Source organism: Mastigoproctus giganteus, chromosome 9 (assembly GCF_048544385.1).
Source record: "Mastigoproctus giganteus isolate SK-2022 chromosome 9, ASM4854438v1, whole genome shotgun sequence".
Classification (NCBI taxonomy): Eukaryota; Metazoa; Arthropoda; class Arachnida; order Uropygi; family Thelyphonidae; genus Mastigoproctus; species Mastigoproctus giganteus.
Window position 1 is genome coordinate 136025235 of NC_143583.1, and position 26904 is coordinate 136052138.

The following is a 26904-nucleotide window of genomic DNA, read 5'->3' on the forward strand; positions in this document are numbered from 1 at the left end:
ATACACAGAGCACAACGTATCAACATAATACATCACCTGTACACAAAAAACTTCATCAAATACATGAAGATCAGACAAACTGTAGAATATAATTATATATATATATATATATATATTTATATATATATGTATGTACATTAACATTACTAAATACCTTATAAAATATTTTGGTCATTGTACATACTACACAGTCACTTACACCACCATAACAGTTTTTTTTTTTTATTTTAAATCTCAAAAAATAGAAAAGATTAAAAAAAAAGTGGCACCTTGGAACATATCAGTTCTTTGGCTTCTAAGACTGCAAACACCATAATATTCCTACATCCCTTCCGGTGAGCTGTGCCAGTATTTTTCAACTGTTGTGTATGTTTGAAATGGCAAACTACTTAATTTAAAAATATATTCATATAAATAAAGTTAATGGATTGCTTTTATAATTTATATATACTAACCAGTTTTATGGTATTCTTTAAACATAATTCCAGTTTTGAACTGCTCTTATATGTGCACAACTTATTTAATTCAAAATGGCTAATTTCTGTTACTTCATGTTTTTACCACTTTGCAGAATGGTAGAAAGGATTCAAATAATCAATGGCTGTGATATTTATTTATAATTTAAAAAAAAAAAAAAATTTTATAAATTATTAAAATGGGAAATTTCCAAAATTACTCTGCTGCCAAAAAAAGTAAAACAATTATTTCAACAATATTGGCACAGAGGGGAGGAAAAATTAAAACATTTTTAGGCTTATATATCACTTTTTTTTTTTTTTTTTGGTAGTTGTTGGCGCATAGGCTTCTGTGGCCATAATGCACCTCCCAAGGTTTTTTTTGCAGTACTTTGATCCAAGCCCGAGGCGGGAATCGAACCCGCGACCTTTGGGTTGCCAGGCAGGCACTTTACCCACCCGGCTAGCCCGGTTGGCTTATATATCACTAAACAAAGTCATTTTTTTAATCATTCAAGAGAAACCTATTTTATTTGTAAAGAATGAAACATACTTGATTTAGTTTTGAATGTACAAGTTTTTAAATTGCAAATTTAATTCACTACAATTATGAAAATGGCATGAGAAAAAATATATTTATAGGACTGAGAGAAATTCACCAAAACAGAAATTATCTTCGACTGATGGTGGCTTGCATTTCTAGAAAGGCTGCAAGCCAAAAATATTTTCATACAGAAATGATGTAATAGAAGTTCCCCCACCACAACAAAGAGTCTGATATGCAACTTGTTTATAGATAGATATCAATAGTAAATACTTTCCTGTAAAAATTATTTATGCAGCTACACGAGCACAATCCACTTTTAAGTTTCATCACTCCTTTCTCCATTTCTAACTATGGCCTTTTTTCTGTCTCTTTACAACATCACCATCACACCGCCACTTGGGCACTGAAATTTAAGTGCAACTCCCTGGTATAGAAAACTTACTGGTGACTAAAGTTTTTTTTGTGCATAACAGAAAACAGCATGTCAGATTCACATACACATTAACTTTTATTTTTATTAGCTGTTTTTATTGTCGATATAAATCAAAAATGCTTAAAACTTACTGAAAACACACAGGCATTTAACAGTGGAGCATGTTAGGAGGCAGATAAAAGGAGTGATAAAACTTAAAAGACTGAGTAATATGTTTATTTGTGGAGATGTCTCAGCATCATGCTGTCAGGTTTGGGAGTAATAATGCGGGTGGCAATTAATTTTTGATTCAAGTGCAGACTGATGCAAGTTGAAGCTGTCTCTTTCCGAACCTACCTGAAGCTTAGTAGCAATGTATACATGTAAATGAATAGTTGTTTGCACTGATTGCCAATATGTTATGTTTTCTGCTTTCAGAAAGATACAGGTATACGAAAAAGACTTACAGAAACAAAAATACTAAATTCTTTATTATAAGTTTATGAAAAAAATATTTACCTGTAAGATTATGAACTGTTTACAGTGCTTGTTAGCCATAATACTGGTTAGGAGTTGCTATCACACATTTATTAGTGCTGAAAATAAATCTTTATTATTTTCTAAATTGACAGAGGGTATCATCCCTGGGCCGTATCATGTGTTGGAAATGACAAGGTTTTTTTTTTAGTTTTTTTTAAATGGCTAACAACAATTATGACAAACTGTTCTCAGGTGTTATTATGGCTACATTTGTTTAAATAAAATAAGAACTTTTCAGCATTATTAAAACATTCTAATTTTAATGTAATTTATTTTTGCATTTTTTTGTGAAAAGAAAAAAGGAGTAGAAAAACTTGTTCATGACAGTGAGATGGAGATGAAGTCAAAAAGGCAGACTCTCCATCATAATTCTGGAGAGTTGATAGCTATCGTAAGGGAAAGCAAGGTTTAAAAAAATAATAATAATAATAAATGAATAAATAAATAAATAAATCACTGTGCATCAACACAAGACTTTGATGGGGTAATGGGCAAAGGTAAAGAAAGCCAACACGAGAACTATGGCAAACTTCGGAAAACTTAACAGCCAAACTGGTTTGCCACTACTGCACTCTAGCACTGCTCGCTTGGTAAACAGACGATAACATCCTTTTGTTCTAATGAACACTTGCCGTAATGGTGAAAATATGTCAGGTTACCCCCATTTGAATTCCATGGGAGCTTGACCCCCTCCCAAAGCGGAAGGGGTAACCTTTTTTAAAAAGGTAAAAAAGGTAACCTGACCTTTTTTCTTTAAAATCATGGGTAGACTAGTGGATAAACTGTTTACTAACAAAAAATAAATTTTTTTATTTTTATTTTGTTATTTTTGTTTATTTTTAAAAGACACTTGTGCAGTATTTTTTCCAATGCCAGAACTTTCCACATGACTCTGTTCATGATTCAATTAGTTCAAAATAATCATTGCACTTAACACAGTACAGTTTTGGTCTTAGTTTTCATCAAGAAAAATCAAGCAAGGTTTCATTTTTCCATACAGATTTCTTCCATCTTTAAAAAATTCATCATTAATATTACCTGTATACTGTTCATTACAAAACTAATAATGCACCATTCTTTACTCATTAATATACATCATAATGCCAACCAACGACTAAACCCATGTTATCATCTGTTGTGTTCGTGCACCAATCAGTACGACGTCTGTCATGCCTACCTGTCAGTCAATATATCATCCTTTTGAATTCAAGCATTATACTCCAGACTGATAACACCTACTGTCTATTTACTGAACAAGCAGTGCTAGAGTACGGTAGCAGCAAACGAGTTTGGCTGGTAAGATGTCCAAAGTTTGCCACGGTTCTAGTGTTGGCTTTCTTTACCTTAGCAGGGTAATGCACTCTCATCCAAACCCTGGCAATAGAAGCAAATCAGAGACCACAGATAATATTTGGGAAAATCACTACCAAATGAAAATTCTGGCTTATGTGGACAATATTATAATTATGGGGCAAAGCAATGACAATGATGATGTCAAAAACATGGTGAGAACCCTGAAACAACTACAACAATAACAACAGGAGGGAAAAAAAAAAAAGAAAAAAGAAAAGACAGTCAGGAGGAATCACAAATCTTTACAGTTGAGGGCAATAAATTTAGCAGATATGCTATGAGAATCTTTTGCATAATCATTAAAAGAATGCGGCATGGGAGGAAATACAAGCAAGAAAGAAAACATCCTACACAACACAACATCTAATGCCATCAAGAATAGTATTACTTTTCAAAAGGAAACGTGCAGAACCATCATTAGGTTGTGGTGTATAAATCAAAAATTGAAATACAACAGAAGATGAGATGAAATTACAGTGTTATGAAAATAAAATTTTTAAAGAAAATTTGTAATACTGGAATACTGGAGAATGAAGACGCAATCATGAACTAACAGCAGATATAACTTAGGAAACTTAATTGCAGAAATCAGAGTAAAATATCTACAATGCCTATAATGTTGATATGCCTTGAGACAGAGGAGTCAGAAGGAGCTATTTGGAAGAAACAAAGCAGAGGTGACAACCTTGGATGAGATGGAGAGACCTTAAAAAGAGAGACCGTGATGAATTAGGTACTACTAACTGGAATGGGTAACCTTAAAAATGAAATGAACTGGTACTCAAAAATTAAGTTTTTGCTAAAAAACATTGAAAAAATTTCAAACACATTTTTAACTGCATAACTTGATAAAGAGCTAAAATAAGAGTAAGTGTCCATTTTTATGTTTGTTTGGATAATTAATTAATTACATAATTTTATTATCTTTTCCCCTTAATTCAAAGAACTGTCTTTATTAATTTTAATAAATAAGATTACAAGGTATGCATTTTTAAAATTTTATCATTCCATATACAAACTAGAGTTTCCTATTATAGTGCACTGAACACAGGCATATATTCCATTATTTTCCATCTCATAAGTTGGTAATGTATTCTGATGGTTATAAAACCGCTGTATGGTCTCCAGTAGGTATCCATCAAAACAAAAACGTTAAGCTATTTCAGTTGCAAGCTATGCAAAACAATATCAATAGGATATCAGATGCACTGATCTGTACTGAGTAACTAATATATTGTATTTTCTCAAATACCCTACACACATTTTTCCTTAAAAAAAAAAAAAAAAAAAAAGAAGAAAGAAACTAGAAACTAAAAATTTGTGTGTGCAGTTTATTTGTGAATTTAATCCAAAGCTTGAGATTTTTCCTAAGGCTAGGGGTCAATGAGCAAGTTTTTATTATTAACTGCACTTTTATTCACCATTACAGCTTAAAAGAAATATTTTGCTCATTTTGCTGATATTTATTAAAATGCAATTTGGAATGTTGTGCTATATAAAAAGTTAAATCCTCTCTTTCAGAATGAACAATGTTTCCTAGCAATGTGCACAATTCGTTCAAATATCAGGATTATGTGATTTATTGATGGAACTGAAACAGACAGATAACAATACCGATATTACTTACTGCTTGGTGGAAATGAGAGGTAATGGATAAGAAAACATCCATTTGTCATCTTCTTTTACTTATGACAGAAATTGCCTAGTCTACATTGCACATCTGAGATTATTTCTAAGGTTTGGGCACCCTTTATAAATAAATACCAAATTATGATCTTTCATGGTTAGTGAAAAACAAAATAATTCAAATGGCAGAAAAAACTGGAAATTGTGTTGCTGATAAAAAAATAAATTCCAATAATTTTTTTTTTTCATGTCTTAACAAATGGGGTTTGCAGCTTATTCAAGAGTGCAGGATATTTGAGAAAATATGGTATATAATACAAATCATGCACAATTTCATACAATTACATATGCATATATTATAAAATACAATATACAACAGGCATTCTGTAATCATTTGATATCTGAGTGCATAATGAATGTTACCTTCTATAATTTCCTGATAAATAAGGAATTATTCTTTGATTTATAAAATATTTGGTTTAGTCCATAAAATAAAAACTGATATTTTGTATAGCATTTGGAAGCAGGAAAGGTATATTTACATTTTTTATTTTGTCTGAGGTACAACTCCAAGCTGACACACTACCAGCTAAAATAAAAAGAAAAAAAAAAAAAAAAAATGAAGTAGCAGAAGTATTACTTTGTTTAATGATTTTATTAGCATTGGATTTAGCATAATGAGAGTAATCTTATTATGCTAAAACAATTTTCCATTGCCCTTCCCTGCTCTTTCTACAGACAAATATCTTTTCAGATTATGGCCTTTATAAATACATTCAGCAAAGTGCTAATGCCAGGGGAAGTCAGTATTTGCATAGTACTGTATTAAATAAAAGGTTTAAATTTTGCATGTAGGCATCTCTCTGACATTCAGCAAAAAAGAAATTTCTCAAAACTGAAGTCTTCAGTAAGCCAAAAACATTTTAAGGCTATATGTAACTGAAGAAATGATTTTGATGAGATATGAAAAATATTCATTTCATGACACGTGTCCTTATGATCTCCAGTGACTATCCTTTTGAATTCAAGCATCTTCAATTAACCTATAATGGTTTGCTTTTCAGTGAACATTAATATGACAGGTCAGCTGCCAAGTTTTCTGTATCCATTTTATGTGTTGGCAAGACAATCAACATGATCTATGAAGAAGCATCACAGAGGACTTTTCAGTATATTTATAAAAAAATTTGGTAAAAGAGTCAAATAATAAATAACTCGGGCAAAAATTGGATACATCTGCTAGTCTCATGTAAGAAGTATGTTTCTTGCAGGTTCATTTATAACTGTGTGTATGAATGCATTACTAACAGTAAAAGTATTCATTGGGTTTATGGCAATTAAAAACATAAGAACTGTGTTTGTTTGGTTGGTTGTTAGGAGCATTAGCAACTAAGGCCATATTGCTCCGGGATATGCGGTGGTCATTCCCTGACCTTTCCGCATCCTCCGTATTTGGTGGTCACAGGCTCGAACCCTGGTCTAATCAAGAAGCGTAAGAACTGTGTATCTTGATTGAGGAGCACTAAGCCTTTCAGTATAACACCATTATCAAAAGTCATGCATGAGGAATTTGCATAGAAGAATAAGAAATCTTTTTTTAAAAGAAGCTTAATCATGTAACAATATTGTAAATGAATTTAATTGGATTCATGAAATATAAATTTGAAAAAGTGACACTATCTGTAAGTTCATTAAGGGTATGTACATTAAGAATTCTGAAAATTAAAAATTTTTTTATGGTCAATGTTTCCATCTTATGGATTTTGTTGTACTTATTGTGCAATTTAATTAAATTTTATTGTTTATACATTCAGGATTATGATATTTTTTATATGCATACTTAGTTCTGTGCTGCTGCTGGTATTGTTATGACAACTACACTGATGATAGTATACATGAGTGATTGAAGACTGCTCAGAAAAATATACTGGTTGTATCCAGATATGGCCACTTGAATACTTCAGGCACTCATGTACAGTTGTGAGAAAAATACCAGTAGCACAGAAATAAATATGCATATAAAAAAATATCATAATCCTAAATGTAAAAATGCCAAAATTTTAGTCAAATTACACAACCGCTACAAACTCCACGTGATGGAAACATTGGCCATCAGATTTTTAAAATTTCAGAATTCTAAACATTCTTGTTTATACAGAATGTTTAGAATTCTCCAATACAACCACTAAGTCAGAGGAATTTACTTTTTTTTTGACATTATTTTGAAATTATGAATTATGATATATGAAATTATTTTGACAATGAATGTCACAAAGTCACATGAACTTTGATGCTTTGCCAAAATTAGATTTTGTTCTCCCCAATTAGAACTCATCTCTGATATTGTCACGTGATTAATTTCTTTATTAAAAAAGTTTCTTCTGTTTAAATTTCTTATACATGATTTTTGATAATAGTGTTATACTGAAATGATTAGTGCTCAAGTTGGATCAATTTTTACTATTAATAAGATATTTGTACACATGGTTACAAATTAATACACAAGAAACGTGTTTCTTATGGAATTTCAGTACCTTTATTTTTTAAGTTTATTGCACATTTAATTCACATAAACTGCATAATCAGTTCAGGTAAGTCACATTAAAATGAGGAATTCTGTATTTTTATGATGAAGTCCTACATTATAACTATCTTAATAGAAAACATTCTGAATAATTTTACTTTTTCTAAGGACAGTATCTCATGGTTGAGATTATATTTACTGCTTCAATTTAGATAACTAATACCTTTAACTGAGTGCTGATATTGAAAAATTATATTACATTAATGTTATTAACCAAGTCATGCGCATTAATTTTCATAAAGCAAGTGTGCCCATATGTTTAAAATAGCCCCTCTCCTTTTTTTACTAGTAAATTTATTATACAGACTCTAAATGTAAAATATCATTCTATATAGTAAATAGCTATATTTCTGGGAACAAAAAGGATCAAATATTCAACTACGCCCCCCCCCCCTACAGAAATTTTTAAATTACAAATTTAAAGGCATATAAAATGCATGCAGGTGCAGGTAGATATTTCTTGTTGAATTTTTTTCCTGGTTAAAAAAAGCTGTTATAATGCATATAATGCAACTGCACATGAATATTAGATTTTTCTTGTTGGCCAACAGAATCATAGGCATTTTAAAAATAAAATATAGTCATTGCTGTAATATGGTTTAATTTTTTTCCCCTCTGTAACGTACCATTTGTTTTTTTAGAAAATTCATCTGCCACCCCCTCAAGTACATGCTTTTTTCAAAGGATGTACAATGGAATACACAATGGAAAGGATGTACATAATGACATAATGGAAATTTTAAGGGACAACTTTAACATGTTTGCTAGCAGATGTGTATAAGCACCAAATTATACTACAAATGTTGTGCCATTACCACATATAAGCATTCAAAAAACACCGAAGTGCTATATAGTCATTCTTAAGTGGCCAATAAACAAGTTCTGAAAGTAAAGGCAGATGAAATTAACTGCTTGATGCTGTCGGTATACTGATTGAACTCTGGGCTATTAGCATCAATGCTTGGTTATTGTTTATAGCTTTGTTTGTTTGTTTTTGACTTTGTTGAGGTTAGTTTATGCACATGGGAGGTTTGTTCTGATTTATTGCTCAGCCCAAAAGTAAGTGTTTGCTGTTTCTACATGATTAAGTTCCATTAAAATCTCTTTCTCCTGCATGCATGACTTTTGTTAATACTGAAAAGATTGAATGAACTGAAAGGAGGTAAGGGATTCTCACTTATATGATTCTAATACTTATTTACATTCTTAAATTTTATTATTTATTTATTTACTTTTATATACCAGGGTGTGCCAGCTAGAGAGTTAAAATGAAGTTTTCCACAATTACTTTTAACTGAAAAATAAAAATTATAACTAGAACTAGTATCTATTTTAAATATAACCAAGCTGCAAAACTTTTAAATGTGGTTCAGTGGATGTATTTGCCACTTTTAAAGGGAATACACTATACTTGAAAGCTCTGGTAACAGCTGTCACAGTTTAAGTTAATTTATTTATATTTTATTGAGTCTGTGGGGAAAACTATCGAAGTTAAGCAAGATAAGGAACCAAGAGTGGATGGTAAACATTCGGTTATACTAAAAAAGGATGCATGTGAGTAATGTATATTTTATTTTATCTAATTTTAACTATACCATAACCCACTTTATTTGATTCATTTTTGGTTAGAAGACTAAGGAACCCAAACAAATTTTACATTGTTCTCACAGTATTTTAGCACTGAATAAGAAAGACAAAAACACTATTTTGGCATTCTGTTCAAAGTGCTAGTATGGCTGCATAAGTGGTCCACACAGTACCTCAGAAATTACTATTCAGTTATTAATTTTCTTATATCCAGTTATGATCATGCTATTTTTATCTCACTCATCACTAGTAAATGTAATGAGTCAGATCCTTCCTATAATCGAGAGGGCATTGTAATGAAGTCTCACTTTATGAAACTACATATGAAATATAATGATGTTAATTAGACCAACATTCAGCTAAACTGGTCACACACGAAATCTAGTTCATAGTTTTATCAAGACAAATGAGCTCAAATGTGTTCTAGTGTTAATTATGTCTGATGCAATCAAAATATAATAAATAAATAAAATGTGAAGAAGAAAAATACACTCACAAAACAAACATGGATAATAAAATGAAGTGGTAAGCACAATCTCCTTTTATTAAGGAATCATAAATTTTAATTTACAAGTTAAAAGGAGAACAAGGTTGGCCCAAACTTTTAATATACAAAAGACAAATGCACACACCAAGTTTAATTTGTTGTTATTTACCATTTAGTGAAAAGTTGCATTTAGTGAACATTTGTTTTTCTCCTTCATTGTGTGTACTGAAAATGACACAATTTGTTGTTGCTGATGGATGCAATCTGCCAAGTTCCCAATGGAAAACAATGCTGTCACTGAGGCTAAAAAAGGTGTGGCAGTCAAAATCACACGAAAGTCATGCTAACTGCATTTTTTGGCAAAGAGGGGATGGTGTTATCAGAATTTATTTAGCGAGATACTGAAACAGTTGGGAGATGCAATCTGCCATAAATGAGCTGATAAAATGACAAATGGTTAACTTTTTTTTTCACAATTCCCAAAATTAAAAATGGACACGAAAGGAAAACAATTTCAGTAGATTCAAGCAATCTCATCAAACAAGAAACAAGACACTACCTAAAAGCATTCACAAGAAAAAACTTTAAAAAGGTTAATATTCAAAAATATTTTGAATATTAACAATATAAACATTTGTCATTCAATAAATATGCAAATATCTTCAGAATGAATTAGTGAGCTTTCATAAATTTCAATGTTAACATTAATCAGGATCATGTAGCTTTTTACGTACTAAAACAGTCTCATATTTGTTTATTCAATCAATAATTTATACTTGTTTCTTAAATAGTACCATTCACAGAACGGTCAAAACTAAAATTATATAGAGTAAACTCCTGTCATAATACTCTGGTTTATAGTGCTCTCCTGCTTTTCCTGCTTTTAACACTCTTTTCTTCTGGACCCTGGTCAATACTATAAAATGCCATGCATTTTTTTTAAAAGGAGCACTGTAGACTCCTGTTTATAATGTCTTCCTGCTAATATCATTTATTTAAGGTCCCAGGAAGAATCAACCAGATACAATCCACCTTCCTTTTCACTTTTGTAGCTTTGGGAAAGGGATGATAAAGGAATGATTTGTGAATTACAGGAATTGCTTATGGTGCAGGTGCCATTTGTTTATTTCCTATTTAACTGAAAGCATTGAAGGTAGAATGGCCATTCTTTACAACTCAGTGTTGGCCATTTATTGATGCATTCACATGCACTTTCTTTTTTTAAATTTATTGCTCATCTCTTTCCTTGCTCGTAGAATAGTCAGTGTATTTTGTGTATGTATGCACAAAATACAAGTTTGTGTTCAATATGGCATACATAAATTTCATTAATGAAGGTAGCATTATCATCATTATGAAAATACTACATTTATCATTTTTATAATAGTCAAAATATGTTTAGTTTAATTTACTAAAAAAATTTTTTTTTAATTTTCACTTTTTAATAGTGTGCAAAAAAAGGTGCCCAAAAAAGAGCAAGCATGCAGATTTTCAACTTAAATATTAACTATTCTTGATAAACACTGCAAAAGGGATGGGCCAATCTAAAGGCATAACAGGGGACCCTGCCTGGTTATAGTGTTCTTTCACGCTAGTCTCTTTGAAAGTGCTATTACAGGAGTTTACTGTATATAAGTACAAGTTTATCCTTTGTTATCAGATAAACAGTTTATCATGAGATAGTTGTTTCAATTCTCTCTACTTACAGCATAATGGATATTTTAAATATCATTAAAATGCAATGTTTAGCAATATAGTATGGCATTGTTTTTTTTTTTTTTTTTTTTAAAGACTAAATTTACACGAAGTTTAAAAGGAAGAACATTTTCAGACTCCATTTTAGAAACCAACTTCTTTAATACTACAATAGAGTTGAGAAGCTACTTTTGTCTGTTTCCACTCACCTAAGAGGTTCATCATGATATACTTTGCCTCAATTTTAAGTGCAGTTGTTCATCCACACAAATCAAAAATCTATTTGGTGTTCATTTGCCTTCAGTATTTTGTATACTACAAAGAAGGAAAAATTAGTGGAAAGTACTGCATCATTGAAATATAAATTTCATTAAAACAATTTAAAACTGACTATATGGTTTCCTCATTATCAAGTTTAACTTTTTATTGATTTATATCTAATGTTCAATTTTATTAGAGGTGAGGCAATGTATAGAGATTTGCAATTTTTTTTTTTTTTTTTTTTTTTTTAAAGGCTACAATGGAGGTATATGTATGTATATTATACAATTACAAACTTAAAATTACCTCATGATAGGGGAATGGGAATCTTGTATGAGTTGAATCATGATGTATAATAGAATGCCACTAATGCAATCACATAGTTGGATATACAAAATAATATTGAAACATTGAAATTTGTGATGCAGAAGATGACTACTGAAGGCATACTTTTCCCAAACTGGTAATAAAAGTATAAGCACGCACACACGCACATGTATAAATTTCTAAATTTCTACTGATTACTCCATGACTTCATATTTTCCTTCCTAAATAGCATAATATATACTGTATAAGGCAGCTATATAGCAAAATTTCCATTTATTTAATAATTTAGCAAAAAAGTATAAATATTAATGATAACAAAATTCCCAACTTGGCTTGGATTATAATAGGATACTAAAATGTGACCTGTAATGGTTAAGGTTACATCAGCACTGTACAACCTTTTTTGCTGACCAGTGACCAGGTGCCATCTATTATTTTTAAGAAGCTCAAAGGCACCACAAAAAATAACACACCCACCCCCCCCCCCCACACACACACACACAGACAGAGAAAATAAGCATGCACATGCAATACTTAACTGCTTCTTATTATTTTGTTTTATATAATTATCGGTAATTAGCAGTAGCAAAGTGTGCAAATTTTCCAGACAAATACTTCAAAGTTTAAAAATATTTTAAAGTTTGAAGAAATAAATTTCAATTTGACTGATAAATCTGCTCCTGAAAGTTTATCTGCAGAATTTTTTTAAGTTGTTTTGAGTTTTATTATTTTCAGCAGTACAAGCAAAAAAAGAGGGGAAATTTAAATACTTAATACATTTAATTTTATTTCAGGATTATTAATTTCTGCCATTTACCTTAGAATTTCTTCCAAACACATTTTCTGAAAAGGTGGTTGCTGGTTTGTGAATGTCATCTGACCTTACTGATGGTTGCATTAGGCAACCCTCGGTTATGCTATCCCATAATAATCCAATGTACAAAATTTTGTCCTGATTTTTAAAGAAAAATTTCACTTCTAATATGTAGTTTAATTGATTTAATTAAGTTACTTAAGTTACAGAAACAAAGGAAAGAAATCTCTCTCTCGATAATGATAAAAGTTTCTAAATGACGACGTAATTATCTTAATTATACTTAATCATTCAATGTTTAAGGAAGTCAGAAACTCTCCCACACACACACACATCAAATGTACAAATGACCAATAAACGAATATTTTGATCTAGTTAAAAACCAGTTCTTAGTTATGTACCAAATGAGTTATCATTAATAATTATGACGAACTGATTCAGAAGTTCATTCTACAAAAAGAAGAAGGTTACAAGTGAATCAACAATATCAATGGTTTCAGCTATAATATGAGAGATTATAAATACATATCAGAAAGTACTATTGCCACCTATAGGTAGTTTAATCATTAAAATATGGATAAAGATTTCAATGGACCACAAAACATTACAAAGAAGCATCACAAAAAATAAGAAAATCAGCGCAGCAATTATACTTCAACAGGTCTGGAGCGATAGATCAGAGATATCGTTCTGAGTATTAAGTGAGTAAAAAAAATAAAATAATAAAATAATAATAATAATAATGATAAAAATAGGAAAATAAAACATTTCTAAGCAATAAATAAAAATAGCTATATAGTTGAGTGCCCTGGGCAAAGTGAAACCACTACTTAGATAATGGTAAATGTGAAAGGAGACCTTTAAAACTATAAGGTTGGATATTTTTGCAATGTTTTAACAAGAGGCCTGATAACCTCTTTTTTTTTTTTTTTAGGTTGGGAGTGGGGAGAAAACAGGCTATTAGCTGTTGCTTTCTGATTATTCACAGAAAAGTACTTTTCAAACATGCAATTTTTCTTTACCGACAGAGAAGCAAGAAACATTTATTACTGAAAATCTTAAAAATCCAAACTATCAGCACAAAAAATTGCTTAAAATACTGGCACAACTTCCAAATCAGGATGGTGGGCTAACTACAGTCCTTTGGAAACCCTGTCATTAAATATACATGCATGTATGCACCATGCCTTATATTACAACTGTCAATAAATACAGTTGCATTTTTCATTACACTCATTAAATAATTTCAATCCACAGTGGTTGTCCAGCAACAAATAAAAGGGAACAATATGTGTGAGAGTGTGTGTATACACAAAAAACATTTGAAGAATGTCAAGATTATTTTTTTATGATCTGGAACATATAAAAAATCTTTAAAAACTGAAAAGTATATGAAAATAGTTCAAAATATTAAACATTGGTAACAAAAGTAGTAAATACACTAATATTTTTCAATAGAGTGGGTCACAAGATTTTCTGAAAAAAATTAATGTACATTTCAATTTCAATAATTTGGATGAAAGCCTTTGGCAAATAAACAATATGAATGAGAACAACAATTGAAAAATATCCACGAAGTAATAAAACTACTTAATGAATAAAAATTACAAGCATCTTATATGATGCCTTATGAAAGAAATGCTTCTCAATTTCAGATCATTTCTATAGGTTTTTGGAATGATATTCCAAGGAGATGCCATACTTTAAAACTGAGATCTTTTTTACCCCTAATGACTTATATAATACACATTCATGTACAGATCTATTACACAGCAAATTATGATCAGCTCAATCTTGAAATATGAAACCCTGTCACCTCACACCAGGCTGCCAACATGTATAGGTATATATAAGATGAGTTGCACCCTGATTTAATTACATAGAAACATTATTTTTACGGTATGAACAAAATACATACAGATGATTATGCAAAGCTAGGCTTTTGGGTGCTGGCTATTCTACAAAAAGCACAATATGCTTCAAACACAAATCACTACAACAAGTTAGAACAATATGCGAATGAAATACTTCCAATTATTTTTGAGGAATTATATTTTACTCATAAAAACTATATTAAGACATTACAAACATTTTGTATATACTATCTGAAGAATGAAGGGGGCAGGACTAGGATTAAAATATAGAAGAAATACTATGTAGATGGAACATGCATCACAGGTACCTCTATAATGGAGGTATATGTATGTCTACAGTGCTGCAGCCAAACCTTCAACAGCTGCATTAACTACCACCAACAACTACCACAAATGGCTGAGTGACAGATAAATAGACAGAATGGAAAGCAGAGAAATTAATACTATAAAAAAAAGGATGTTTGTGAACCTTAAAAAATTTAGTTCCACCTGTATGGATCCTGAAGATGTGCCTGACTTTGAGTGGCACTATTATTTGAAGAAGTTTGTACGTGTCTGTTAGAATTGTTAGAATGGGCATGGGCTGGGGTGTAATTGGTGAGTACCCCAGCATGAGCCAAGCTGGGGAGTGAATACTGGGCATAACTCATTGCCAAGGAAGTAGCATGAGCATTAGAGAGTGGATGAGAAAGTGCAAGTGAAGTAGAAAATGAAGGCAGGGGAGCAACACTACTTCCAGTAGAAGCTGCTACTGCAGCAGAAGCAACAGAAGCAGAAGCAGAAGCAACAGAGGAAGAGGTGGTAGGTGGTCCAGGCTGACCTGAAGAATTAGGACTTAGATCCTGAGCTGGTGGTGATGATGTTGCAGTAGATGTTGGGGTTGAACACCCAGATGGAGGACTTGGTTGTAAGCGTGGAGGCTGTTGGGCTCCTCCTTGTCCTTGTAGTGTGTTGAAAGTTTCTGAACTCTCTTGTCCTAAATCATCTAGAGGGGCATTATTTAACAGCTGTCGTTCAAGATTTTGCTGCAAAACAGATAAAATGTTATTGCTGTTAAGCCTTTTTAATTATTAATAATAGCAATAATAATAATAATAACGGCATGTGTTAATGAAAATTCATTTATACAATCTTTAATATATCAAAATATAGTAATAGTAATTGCAATAGCCATATAGTGCAAGGAAGCTGGCCGGGGATAACAAGTAAATAAGAAAATACAAATTATTTGCTTCCCTCCTTACATAAGAAACCATCCTATTGCCCTTTGAATTTATTCAAACTCTCAGCCTCAACTGCCTGTGAAGGCAACCTGTTTTAGCAATCAACAACCCACTGGCAAAAAGAAAACTTTCTACAATCCAGTCTAAACTTCTTCCCCTGTAATATTTGAATTTATGTCTGAGTTCTAGAATTCTCTATAACTGAAAATTCTGCCTCGATTCATTTTACTCTATCCCCTCTCAGAGCCTTATAAACCTCAATCAGGTCACCTCTGAGGTGCCTGGCTACCAAGCTCTCTAGCCTACAAAAATCAGTCTCTCTCTCCTCATATGGTTGCTCTTTGGACCTTTTCAAGAAGCTCAATGTCATTTTCAGATGAGGTCTCCATAATTGAACACAGTATTCATATGCACTTTGTAAACAGTGAAAGTCTGTTTAACTAACAAGTACAAGCTCTTTCTATATGCTACTTTTTTTTTGAAGACCATTTTGATGTCATTTTCAGATGAGGTCTCCATAATTGAACACAGTATTCATATGCACTTTGTAAACAGTGAAAGTCTGTTTAACTAACAAGTACAAGCTCTTTCTAGATGCTACTTTTTTTTTGAAGACAGAAAACCCTTTACTAATTCCATGCCCCAAAAACACAAATTGATTCAACACAGTTTAGCATACCATATGTACTGATGTGTTTAGTTGGTTGAGCTAAGGTTAATAATGGGATACAAGAAGAGCAAAAATTATATAGGAGAACAATAATTACACAGAAATATAATATGTAGACCTTTTTAAGACCTGATACAGTTATTTTAATTATCTCAAGTTACTGGTTTTCATTTCACAGTGAAAGGATAAGTTAGTGGCAATAAACTTCATTTAAGTTCAAAGTGTGGATAAAGTCATGGCCAAAGCTGCCTCTACATATGTGGAGTCAGCTGAGGATCTGAAACAATTGCCATTGTTGAAGAAAAAATATTTAGAAAACAGAAGAATTAAAGTGTCTGAACTTGAAAAAATCAAATAAAATTGCTTCCCACGGAAGCATTTTACATGATACAGCCAGGCCTCGCATAACACAAGTTCGATTAATGCGTTTTTCAGTTACCGCTATTTGAAAAAATTATGCCACTTTTCACTTTACGCAATGCAGATTTCCAGTTAACATGATTTAAAAAATTTTTTTTTTTAAATGTGATAGTTGAAAAAGATTTGAATCGTGCATTAAGCTTACCACACGTCGGATGGGCAATAAACAAACTGCCTGCTGCCCGCTTCAGTGTGCTCCATCAACCATTGGAAGAAGACGTGTTACTTGTTTGTCTCCCGCTAATAAAGTCAATGCAGACTTGCATTTAAAAATTCAAATTTTTAAATGAGCCAGATGAAAATGTTACCATGAAGGAGATAACGGTAAAAGAACTAGATGAAATCTTTCGTATCGCAGAGAACCTCAAACAAAAGGTTTGAGGTTCTCTGCGATATTTATTTCGCCAGGTCCCAGAGAAGATTGTTGTCGGCTATTGGAAATTGATTGATGGAAAGAGAAAGTCAACACTGTTCAAATATTTCCACAACAGTCATTTCTTCATTGTGTATTTTGTCTGAGGTTCCCAAACTTTCTTGGTTCACGGCGCCTTTAGTGTCTCGGTAATTTTTTAACGGTGCACCCAGACCAAAAGAAATACCTAACAGTTCCGTTTAGTAGTTAGGTAAAAACGACTAAGAAATGTTGAAATTGTGAACTACCTTGAGCAAGTAGTTTGCATGGTGTCCGACAGATGTCGATTATCGCTGTGTTTCCCCGAAAAATTTAAAATATTCCACGGCGCACAGTTTGGGAACCGCTGTTTTATGCAATAAACATTTAATTCCATAATTATTTTCATTATCTTTTACATTGTATACAGTTAAAAAGTTATTTAAAAGGTATTTTTAAAATTCTTTATGGACATTCCAGAAGGTCAAGGACCAATTATAATTTTTCCTATTCATTATTATATTCGATTAACGTGTTTGCATTTTGTGCGATGTGCTCGCGGGACAAACTGATAGTGTTAATCGAGCCAGCCTGTACATGAGCATTTGGGAAAGTACAAAGTTTGTGTGCAAGATGGTTTTTCAGAAATCATTCCATTCATGACAAACATCAGAGGGTGAGGTCATTAAAATAAAATTTAAAATTAATTCTTGCTAATCCAGATAGATTTTATCACATTTGGCGACTGGTGATGAAACTTGGCTACATTTTTTGATCCTGAATCCAAATTAGCAAGCATACAGTGGAAGCACGAGAGATATCCAATTCCAAAAAAGTTTTGACCCCAACCTCAGCTAGAACACAAAAGGATTGTTAATTGATTATCTTGTACCTAAAATCACAATAACACTGGAATATTATGCCAGCCTTGAGCCAAAGGGAAATGCTGCAATATTTGGGAAAAAAGGGGTAAAGAAGGGTCATTGAGTTTTGCTTCTCCATGACAATGCACCCATACACAAAACCCAGACCTGGTCCAGAATGATTATTTGTTCAGAAACCTCAAACTTCACCTTCATGGAACTCATTTAAAGATAATGAAGAGCTAAAAGTACTGCGGAAGCCTGGCTTGATGCCAAATTTGAATAATTTTTTGAGGGATTAAGCTCTTCGCAGAGAGAGCACCTAAAAAAACAGACAGAACTTCCGGCAATGAGTGCAGAGTGATGCCCATATGAAGAATCACTTAGGTGTACATTGCACAAAATTTGACAACTAGATATCTAAGGGAAGATCTAATTGAGGTGTATCAGACACTGAAGGGATTACGTAAAATGAATGAGGAAAACCTGCTTTCCCTCATGGGTGAGACATGACTCAGGGGATACAAATATAAAATCTCAAGGAATAACAAATAACAAAGACTGAATCTCATGAGGTTCACCTATGGGTAGTGGGTTGCTGAACACTGGAATAAGCTGCCTCTCAGCAGGGTGGAGGCAATGAGTATGGCTAAGCTTAAAGCATAATTAGATGATTAACTTGTGGGAATGGTAATGATACGAAGAATTTGTATTATTTTAATTATTATTATTATTTTATTTATTTATTTTTGGCTAATGCAGAAAAAGTTCACTTCCTTGCATCATTTGGCCTTAATAACACTTTAAAGTAAATTTTGTACTTTCCTGTAGAAATACACTTTACTGTCCACAGGCTTTACAGCTTTTTATTTAAATAAGCCAATGAAGTTTTTGACGAATTAATGAATTTACTATTTACTTATTTTTTCTGTTTCTTATATCACAAGAAGTCTTTTTAACAATATCAAATACAGTCAAGGCAAACATCACTATTGAACTCTGATCCTTTTCATTCATCTTCGAGCATCTAATGCTCTGTTAGTAAACACACATCCCTTATCATTAAGGAACAGTGAAAGAGCAGTATAGGCAATTCAGAACTAGACAGATATGCAGGGTGTAATAAATATAACAAATCCATTCTCACAGGTAAATAACATAAAAGAGAATTAAACAAGGGGAAAAAAAAAAAAAAAAAAACCATTTCCTTATAGTTTTTTGATTAGCTTAGTATTTACTGCATGCCAGCACTATCAATTCAAAACAGCCAGTCTCTAATTGGTACCACTATTAGAAAGCAGTGTGTAACTTTTTTGGTCCACTTCAATTTTGTCTGAATTCTGGAACTGAAACTTATCATAAAATATAATAATATTATGTGACATATTATAGAAGTTATGTGATAAGTAACTCCCTATTTACCATGATATAATTCTTGAAATAAAAGTGATATTACAGTGCTACTACAGATACGAAGTTTACTAGTTGTTATTTTGTTGATTTTCCGGTGGAGGATTAATTTTACATTACTTTTAAAGTGGGATATTTTTAAAGGTAACTTATCATGCTTATTTTTGTCACGTAAGCCTTTACTTAAATGTAATTATGGTTTCAACTGAAAAGATTACAGATAACACATCACAGGATATCATGAATGATGGTGGAATTGTAACTAATAAATAATTCACTTGTGAATTATGATTTTTTTCTTTGCCTTTGCTGTCACATGTATGCAGATCTCTCTCCTGCTGATGGTCATTCTTTTCTGTGTGATGGATGTAGGGAGTGCAGTAACTTTCAAGTAAAACTCAGTGTACTGCTGGGTGAGATTTGGTCTCTGAGAACACAAGTCGATGCCCGAGAGAAAAACTGAACTGGAGGCTCAACAGAGATTCAAGTGTCTAATTCTATGTCACGCAATGCTCTGCTTTGGCCCCCAGCAAAGAATGCTTTGGTTCCATAAGAGAAAGTAGGCGCCTCCGTAGCCAGGTGGGAAAGGAGCAGCAGTGCATAGCACACTCTTCTTGATTAGACTGGGGTCCGAGCCCGTCACCACCAAACACGGAGGATGCGGAAAGGTCAGGGAATGACCACCGCATATCCTGGAGCAATATGGCTTTAGTTGCTAATGCTCCTAAAAAAAAAAAAAAAAAAAAACAAACAAGAGAAAGTGTTATTGAAGGATTCAACTGTAAGGGCAAATGGAAATATATTCTGTAATAAAAGGAGATGGAACAGTTTGAAAAAAATTTTGCAAATCTGATATGACTAACCAGCTGGCAGTTTTTAAGGGTACTAAAGAGCATACAGTGACTCATATGCATACTAATGATTTAAACAAACTGATTACTGGGTCAAGAAATAAACCGATGAGCCAAAATAGCTTATACTCGGCAAGGCATGGACGTTACAAGATTTCTAAATGTGTCTTGTGGTATCTGGGTACCAACACGTAATCAGCAGATCCTTTAACTCATGTAAGGTCCGTGGTTGAGATGCCACAGATCGGAGTTGCTGTTCCAACACAAACCACAGATGCTCGATGGGATTGATGTCTGGGGAATTTGGAGGCCAGGGCAATACCTGGAAGTTTTCCTCATGTTTCACGAATCAGTCTCGAACAATCCAGGCATTGTGGCATGGCGCATTATCCTGCTGAAAGATGGCACCGCCAGAGGGAAAGACAGTTGCCATGAAAGGGTGTATCTGGTCAGCAATGAATGATGCTTAGGTAGCTGGTAGATGTCAGAATGCCCGGCACATGGATGACCGGACCCGGGGTATCCCAGCAGAACATCGCCCAAAGCGCGACACTGCCGGGATGTTTTCGTCCTACGGTGCATCCAAGCGCCATTACTTCCCCAGGTAAATGATGCACATGCACCTGGCCGTCCACTGTGCAACAGGAAATGTGATTCATCAGACCAGACAACTTTCTTCCAATCACTCAAAGTCCAGTTTCGATGCTTGCGTGCCCATTGTAGGCGCTGTTGCTGGTGAACCATGGTTAGCATGGAGCCCCATTTTCAGCAGCGTTCGATGTACTCTGTGTTATGACACATCACTCCTGTCACCAGCATTCCAATTATCAATGAGTTGTGCACAGTCACCCTTCTGGTGGCATGTACCATCTGGGAGAGACTTCGCTCACCTCGAGCATCGATAAGCCGTGGTCGTCCAACACCTCGCCGGCAGTTTGTGGGTTCCCCCTCCTTGGAATACTTTCAGTAGGTACTAACCACGGCTGACTGTGAGCACCCCACCAGCCATACCATTTTGGATATGCTCTGACCCACTCATCTGGCCATTACAATTTGGCCTTTGTCAAACTAACTTAAGTCTGCTGCTTTTCTCATCTGAAGAACAAGAGTATCACCGATTAATGGAGCTCAGTATCAGGTGTTTTTAATACCATGTCCCGATGTGTGCCGTAGTTCTCTGCAGTTGCTTCGATTTGCATAATGACTTGCTGGTCATAATGTTTTGGCTCATCGGTGTATAAGTTATGCTTCATGGCGCCTCCGTAGCCAGGTGGGCAGGAGCGGCAGTGTGTAGCACACGCTTCTTGATTAGACTGGGGTTCGAGCCCGTGACCACCAAATATGGAGGATGCGGAAAGGTCAGGGAATGACCACCACATATCCCCAGAGCAATATGGCTTTAGTTGCTAATGCTCCTAAAAATCAAATAACAACAAGTTATGCTTCAAAAATGAAGACAGAAGAAACAAAATGTTTATATATCTGTAATTATGCTCAGACACAATACGGAAATATATAATGAAAACAATGTGGATTAACTTTAGACCTGAGGGTTTTGATGGGAGAGGTTAAGGATTTAAATAAGTAAAAGAAAAAAAGCATTGAATAGTTACAGCCTGCTGCTAGATATTGATTTACATGAGTATTATAAATGTATATGTAAAAAAACCACCAGAGGGATAGGACAGGTGAAAGCTGAACATGAGAAATCACCAGCAAACACAGCTAAAAATTGCTTTGTATTCATGACAAGTTTACTCGACATAAATACAAAAAAAGAAGAGAGTGATCAGATACTCCTCTCTAGACTGAAGTGGAAGTAGAATGATAGACAAGTTGAATAGGTACTAAGCAATGACTTTTACAGTTTAAAGACCATTTGAACCACGAGGGAATATGATAAGGAATCAGACTTCTATAAATTAACTGCTATAGCAGTTAATTTATAGAGAGAAGGGTCTATGGGGGAAACTTGGAGAAGGGTCTATGGGGGAAACTATCGAAGCTAAGCAAGATAAGGAACCAAGAGTGGATGGTACACATTCTGTTAAACTAAAAAAGGATGCATGTGAGTGCATCTTCCCCAATGGGATGATGCACTCACATGCAGGTCATCACATTAGATTATCTTACTGGCAGATCCTCTCACTGGGGAAATGCTAATATCTCTCCAATCCACAAAGTAAGTGCAAAAGTCATAACGGGCAATACAGACCAATGAGTTTGTCTTTAGTGGTGAGAAGGATCACAGCAGTAGCATAGGAATGTCTTGGCACTGGGGCAAATGCCAAGGGCGCCACTGACAGCCCACATCAGATCCGTGCCAAGCTAACGAAATGGCGCCTCCTAAATGATGTCCCATCAGGATGAGAACAGGGGTGTGAACATAAATTTTCACCAAATGGCATGTTTTCAGAGGGGGATTCAAGCCTGCATGCATCCTTAAATCTGAGTATATACTGCATAGCAGTGTAGATCTATTTGCCATCCAGAATGTAACTTTGAAGGGATGAATGGGCGACCGCTTCATCAGTGGATGTTTGAATGCATAGCAGTTTGCAATTCATGCATTTTGTATGTTCTACGATACTCAATAAGCTAGAAGTAATAAATAATGCGTATATAGTGTTTTTGTGATTGCTATATAAACAGGTAATCGTGAATATTGTGATTTATAATTTGAAAAAAAAAACCAACAAATGCCCAATTAATTTTAGATGACATGCCACCGTCATAATCCATTTGTTATATGGAAAATTTTATTCGTTCTACAGAAACTATTTTAAATTTTAATTTTAAAAACTATTTTTTATTGTTAAATTCATCTGTTGCCACTACCGGTTCTCTGAACTCCACTAATCACTTGGAACTCATTGACTTCCTCTCTTTAAAACTTGACTTTCTCCAGTTGTTGTTATTTGGTTTTTAGGAGCATTAGCAACTAATGCCACATTGCTCCGGGGATATGCGGTGGTCATTCTCTGACCTTTCCGAATCCTCTGTATTTGGTGGTCATGGGCTTGAACCCTGGTCTAATCAAGAGGCGTGTGCTAGGCACTGCTGCTCCTGCCCACCTAGCTACGGAGGCGCTACTTTCTCCAGTCCAACTTTCCTAACACTGAGGTATTCCTCGGTGATTTTAATGTTCAAAACTCCAGCTGGCTTCCGTTTTCTAGTCATATGGACCCAGCTGGACAAGATGCTGAGGCTTTTGCAATTACTAACGACCTCGCACAGATTGTTCATTTACCTACCAGAATACCAGACAATCATAACCATGCAACCAACATGCTTGATCGTTTTCTCACAAATAACCCTTCTAAGCACACAGTCAATGGGAATGATACTCTAGGCACCTCAGATCAAAACTTGCTGCTGGTCTCTTCTCCAATGGAGCCTTACTGTCATGGCAATTCCCAACCTCGTGTTGTTTGGCATTACAAGAATGCAAAATGGGATGACCTGCCAGATTTCTTTTCTTTGGTCACATTAGTGTTTCAAAACTTCTGATGTCAACATTTGCTCAGATCGTGTCAGTGAAATTATTCTTGTGGGGATGGAATCTTTTATTCTACACTCCACCTTAAAATCTCATCCTTTATCTAAACCTTGGCTTTCCAATAAATGTGCTAAGACTGTTCAAGAGAAGAATGTTGCATATCGTAATTTGGCTTGTATCCAAATCTCCAGTTTCATTTTCTGCCTACACCAAAGCTCTCAATAATTGTAAAGCAGTTATTAATCAGTCCAAACTAGATTTCGAACAGGCTAAGAGTATAAAACTTCCTTCTTTTCCAAATGGTAGCCGACAGTTCTGATCTCTTGCCAAAGCTACTGGCTGCAACCTTTGCCCATCTCTGTTCCCACCTGATGGTTCTATCGCTACTTCAGCCAAGAATAAACCTGACTTGCTAGTATCCTATTTTCCTTCCAACTCGTGTATTAATGATCTTGGTAAACTACTTCCCACCATTCCCAGTATGTTCCATTTAATGCGTCCTGTTGTTTTTCGTCGAAAGTATGTGAGAGATGGATTTTGAACAATCTTGATGCTAAGAAAGTTCCAGGTCCTGATGGTATTTCTCCTCTTGCTCTCAAAACCTGTGCTCCTGAACTTACTCCTGTTCTGTGCCACCATTTTTCACTATCGTATTCCAAAGGTGTTTTTCCTTCTGCTTGGAAAATTGCTCATATCCAGCCAGTTCCTAAAAATGGCAAGAAATCGCTCCCATCCAAGTATCGTCCCATTGCAGTCACCTCTACTGTTTCCAAAGTAATGGAGAAAACAATTAACTGCCAACTTTTAAAACTAACTAGAATCCTTCCATCTGATCAACGATCACCAGTATGGATTCCGTCAATGTTGATCCACTGGTGATATTCTTGATTATGTTACCCATTTTTGGACAAATTCAATGTAAAAGTTTGGCGAACCTCAAGCAGTTGCTCTTGACATTTCAAAGGCTTTTTATCGTGTTTGGCATAAATGCCTTCTAAATAAGCTTCCATATTATGGTTTGCCAATTGTGTTTTGTAATTGGGTATTCAGGTTTCTCTCTGACCGCTCATCTCTCTGACCTTATCATATTCCCTCTAACTTCTCCACTAATGCTGGTGTTCCCCAACCTTCAGTTGTTTCTCTCACTCTTTTCCTCTTGTATATTAATGACCTGCTTCCATTGGGTAATCCTATCCATAGTTTTCCTTATGATAGTAGATTCCATTCCACCTGCCACTTTGAGAAATTTTGCCCTGCTCAAACAGCTTCAACTTCTCAAATATCCACTACCAATTCTTTAAATGCTGATATGCAGGTAATTCTCCAGTGGGGCAATGATAACTTAGTTGATTTCAATTCTTCTAAAACTCAGTCCTGTCTTATATCTCGCAAAAAGGATTCTTCTGCTGCTATGCTTATCTTTGATGACACTTCGATTTCTAGGCAAGATCATATCTCTCTTTTGGGAATTACCCCGACTTCTAATCTCTCTTGGTATAAGCACATAACAAATATTGTTCCCTCTGCATCACTAGGTGGTAGATGACTTTCATCAACCGGTGCAATACCACCACTTTGCTTATTGGAGGCCTGAAGTGGTGGAACCCATGTTTAGTCTCTAGAGCTAAGTTCCGGTCAACCATTCCCTATCTCTTCCATCATGCAGTATGATTGATGACTTTTGAAGTTATGATGAACGTCGTGGCAAGATCCAATATTCCTTACATTTCGAGGGTACAGCTCTAAAACGGTGTTCGCAGGCCGGCCGCTAGTTGGTACGCCGGATCGAACCTATTGGTAACTCTCTAGGAGGCTTCCGGATCAGCTAGTGTATAATCTTGTTACCTCTACTCTGCCAGATAGTGACTGGAGGGAGTCCGAGTAGTGTGTATGCGGGGAGCATTGTCGAGGCCACGTTATGTCAAGGATCTGGGTATATTCTTACCCTATGTACACCATATCCAAAAATTTCATTACTTCATACAGCATGTCCCACCCACTTTCTCTTACTATTGAATACACAATGAATTGCCAAACTAATAGAGCAAGCTTATCTGCGAAAAGATCTAAACCTTCCTAATTATTTCACAAATATACGTGGTCTCAATTCTAATCTCAACGATGTCCATTTCCACTTGCAGTCTGCCAAACCCCATGTACGTTTTCTGAAAGAATCTCAGTTATCAGTTGATTCAACTACTGCTCATCTCAGATGCCCAAATTATTCACTGTATGATTCACCTCAAAGGTGGTACTTGTGCATATGTACGTTCTGATATTCCCTGTCAGAGACTTGACAATTTGGAATCTCCTCTCTTTGATCTTCTCTGGCTTAAAATCTCTCTACCTCATTGTGTCAAATTCATCTGTTGTCTCTACCATTCTCCCAATTCCACTAATCACTTGGAGCACTTTGACTTCCTCTCTTTGCAACTTGACTTTCTCCAGTCCAACTTTCCTAACAGTGAGGTAATTTTTATTGGTGATTTTAATGTTCACAACTCCAGCTGGCTTCTGTTTTCTAGTCACACCGACCCAGCAGGTCGAGATGCTGAGGTTTTCGCAATTACTAATGACCTTGAACAGATTGTTCATTTACCTACAAGAATACCGGATAATCCTAATCATACAGCCAATACGCTTGCTCTTTTCTCACAAACAACCCTTCTAAGTACACAGTCGAAGTGAGAGGTCCTTTAGGCACTTCAGATCACAACTTGGTGGTTGTCTCTTCTCCAATGGAACCTTTATCTCATGGCTATTCCCAACCTCGTGTTGTTTGGCATTACAAGAATGCAAACTGGGATGACCTGCGAGACTTCTTTTCTTCTTTTTCCTGGTCAGATTACTGTTTCAAAACTTCTGATGTCAACGTTTGCTCAGATCGTGTGAGTTAAATTATTCTTGCAGGAATGGAGTCCTTTATCCCACACTCCACTTTAAAATCTCGTCCTTTAACTAAACCTTGGGTTTCCAATAAATGTGCTAAGGCTGTTCAAGAGAAGAATGTTGCAT

The 26904-nt window shown here is 34.5% G+C and overlaps 1 protein-coding gene across 4 annotated transcripts in view; it reads right to left on the reverse strand.

The window, feature by feature from the left end:
- Positions 1-11422: 11422 nt before the first annotated feature.
- Positions 11423-26904, reverse strand: part of LOC150080762 (high mobility group protein B3-like) — a 260329-nt gene continuing 244847 nt past the window's right edge. For 3 of the 4 annotated variants that reach the window (XM_090381085.1, XM_090381084.1, XM_090381083.1), the window contains one exon: positions 14815-15587. In XM_090381085.1, the coding sequence (XP_090237211.1) occupies positions 15042-15587 (546 nt within the window). In that variant the 3' untranslated portion in view covers positions 14815-15041. Of the gene's footprint in view, positions 11602-14814; positions 15588-26904 lie in introns of those variants that run through there. The other variant, XM_090381086.1, reaches the window with a different exon arrangement.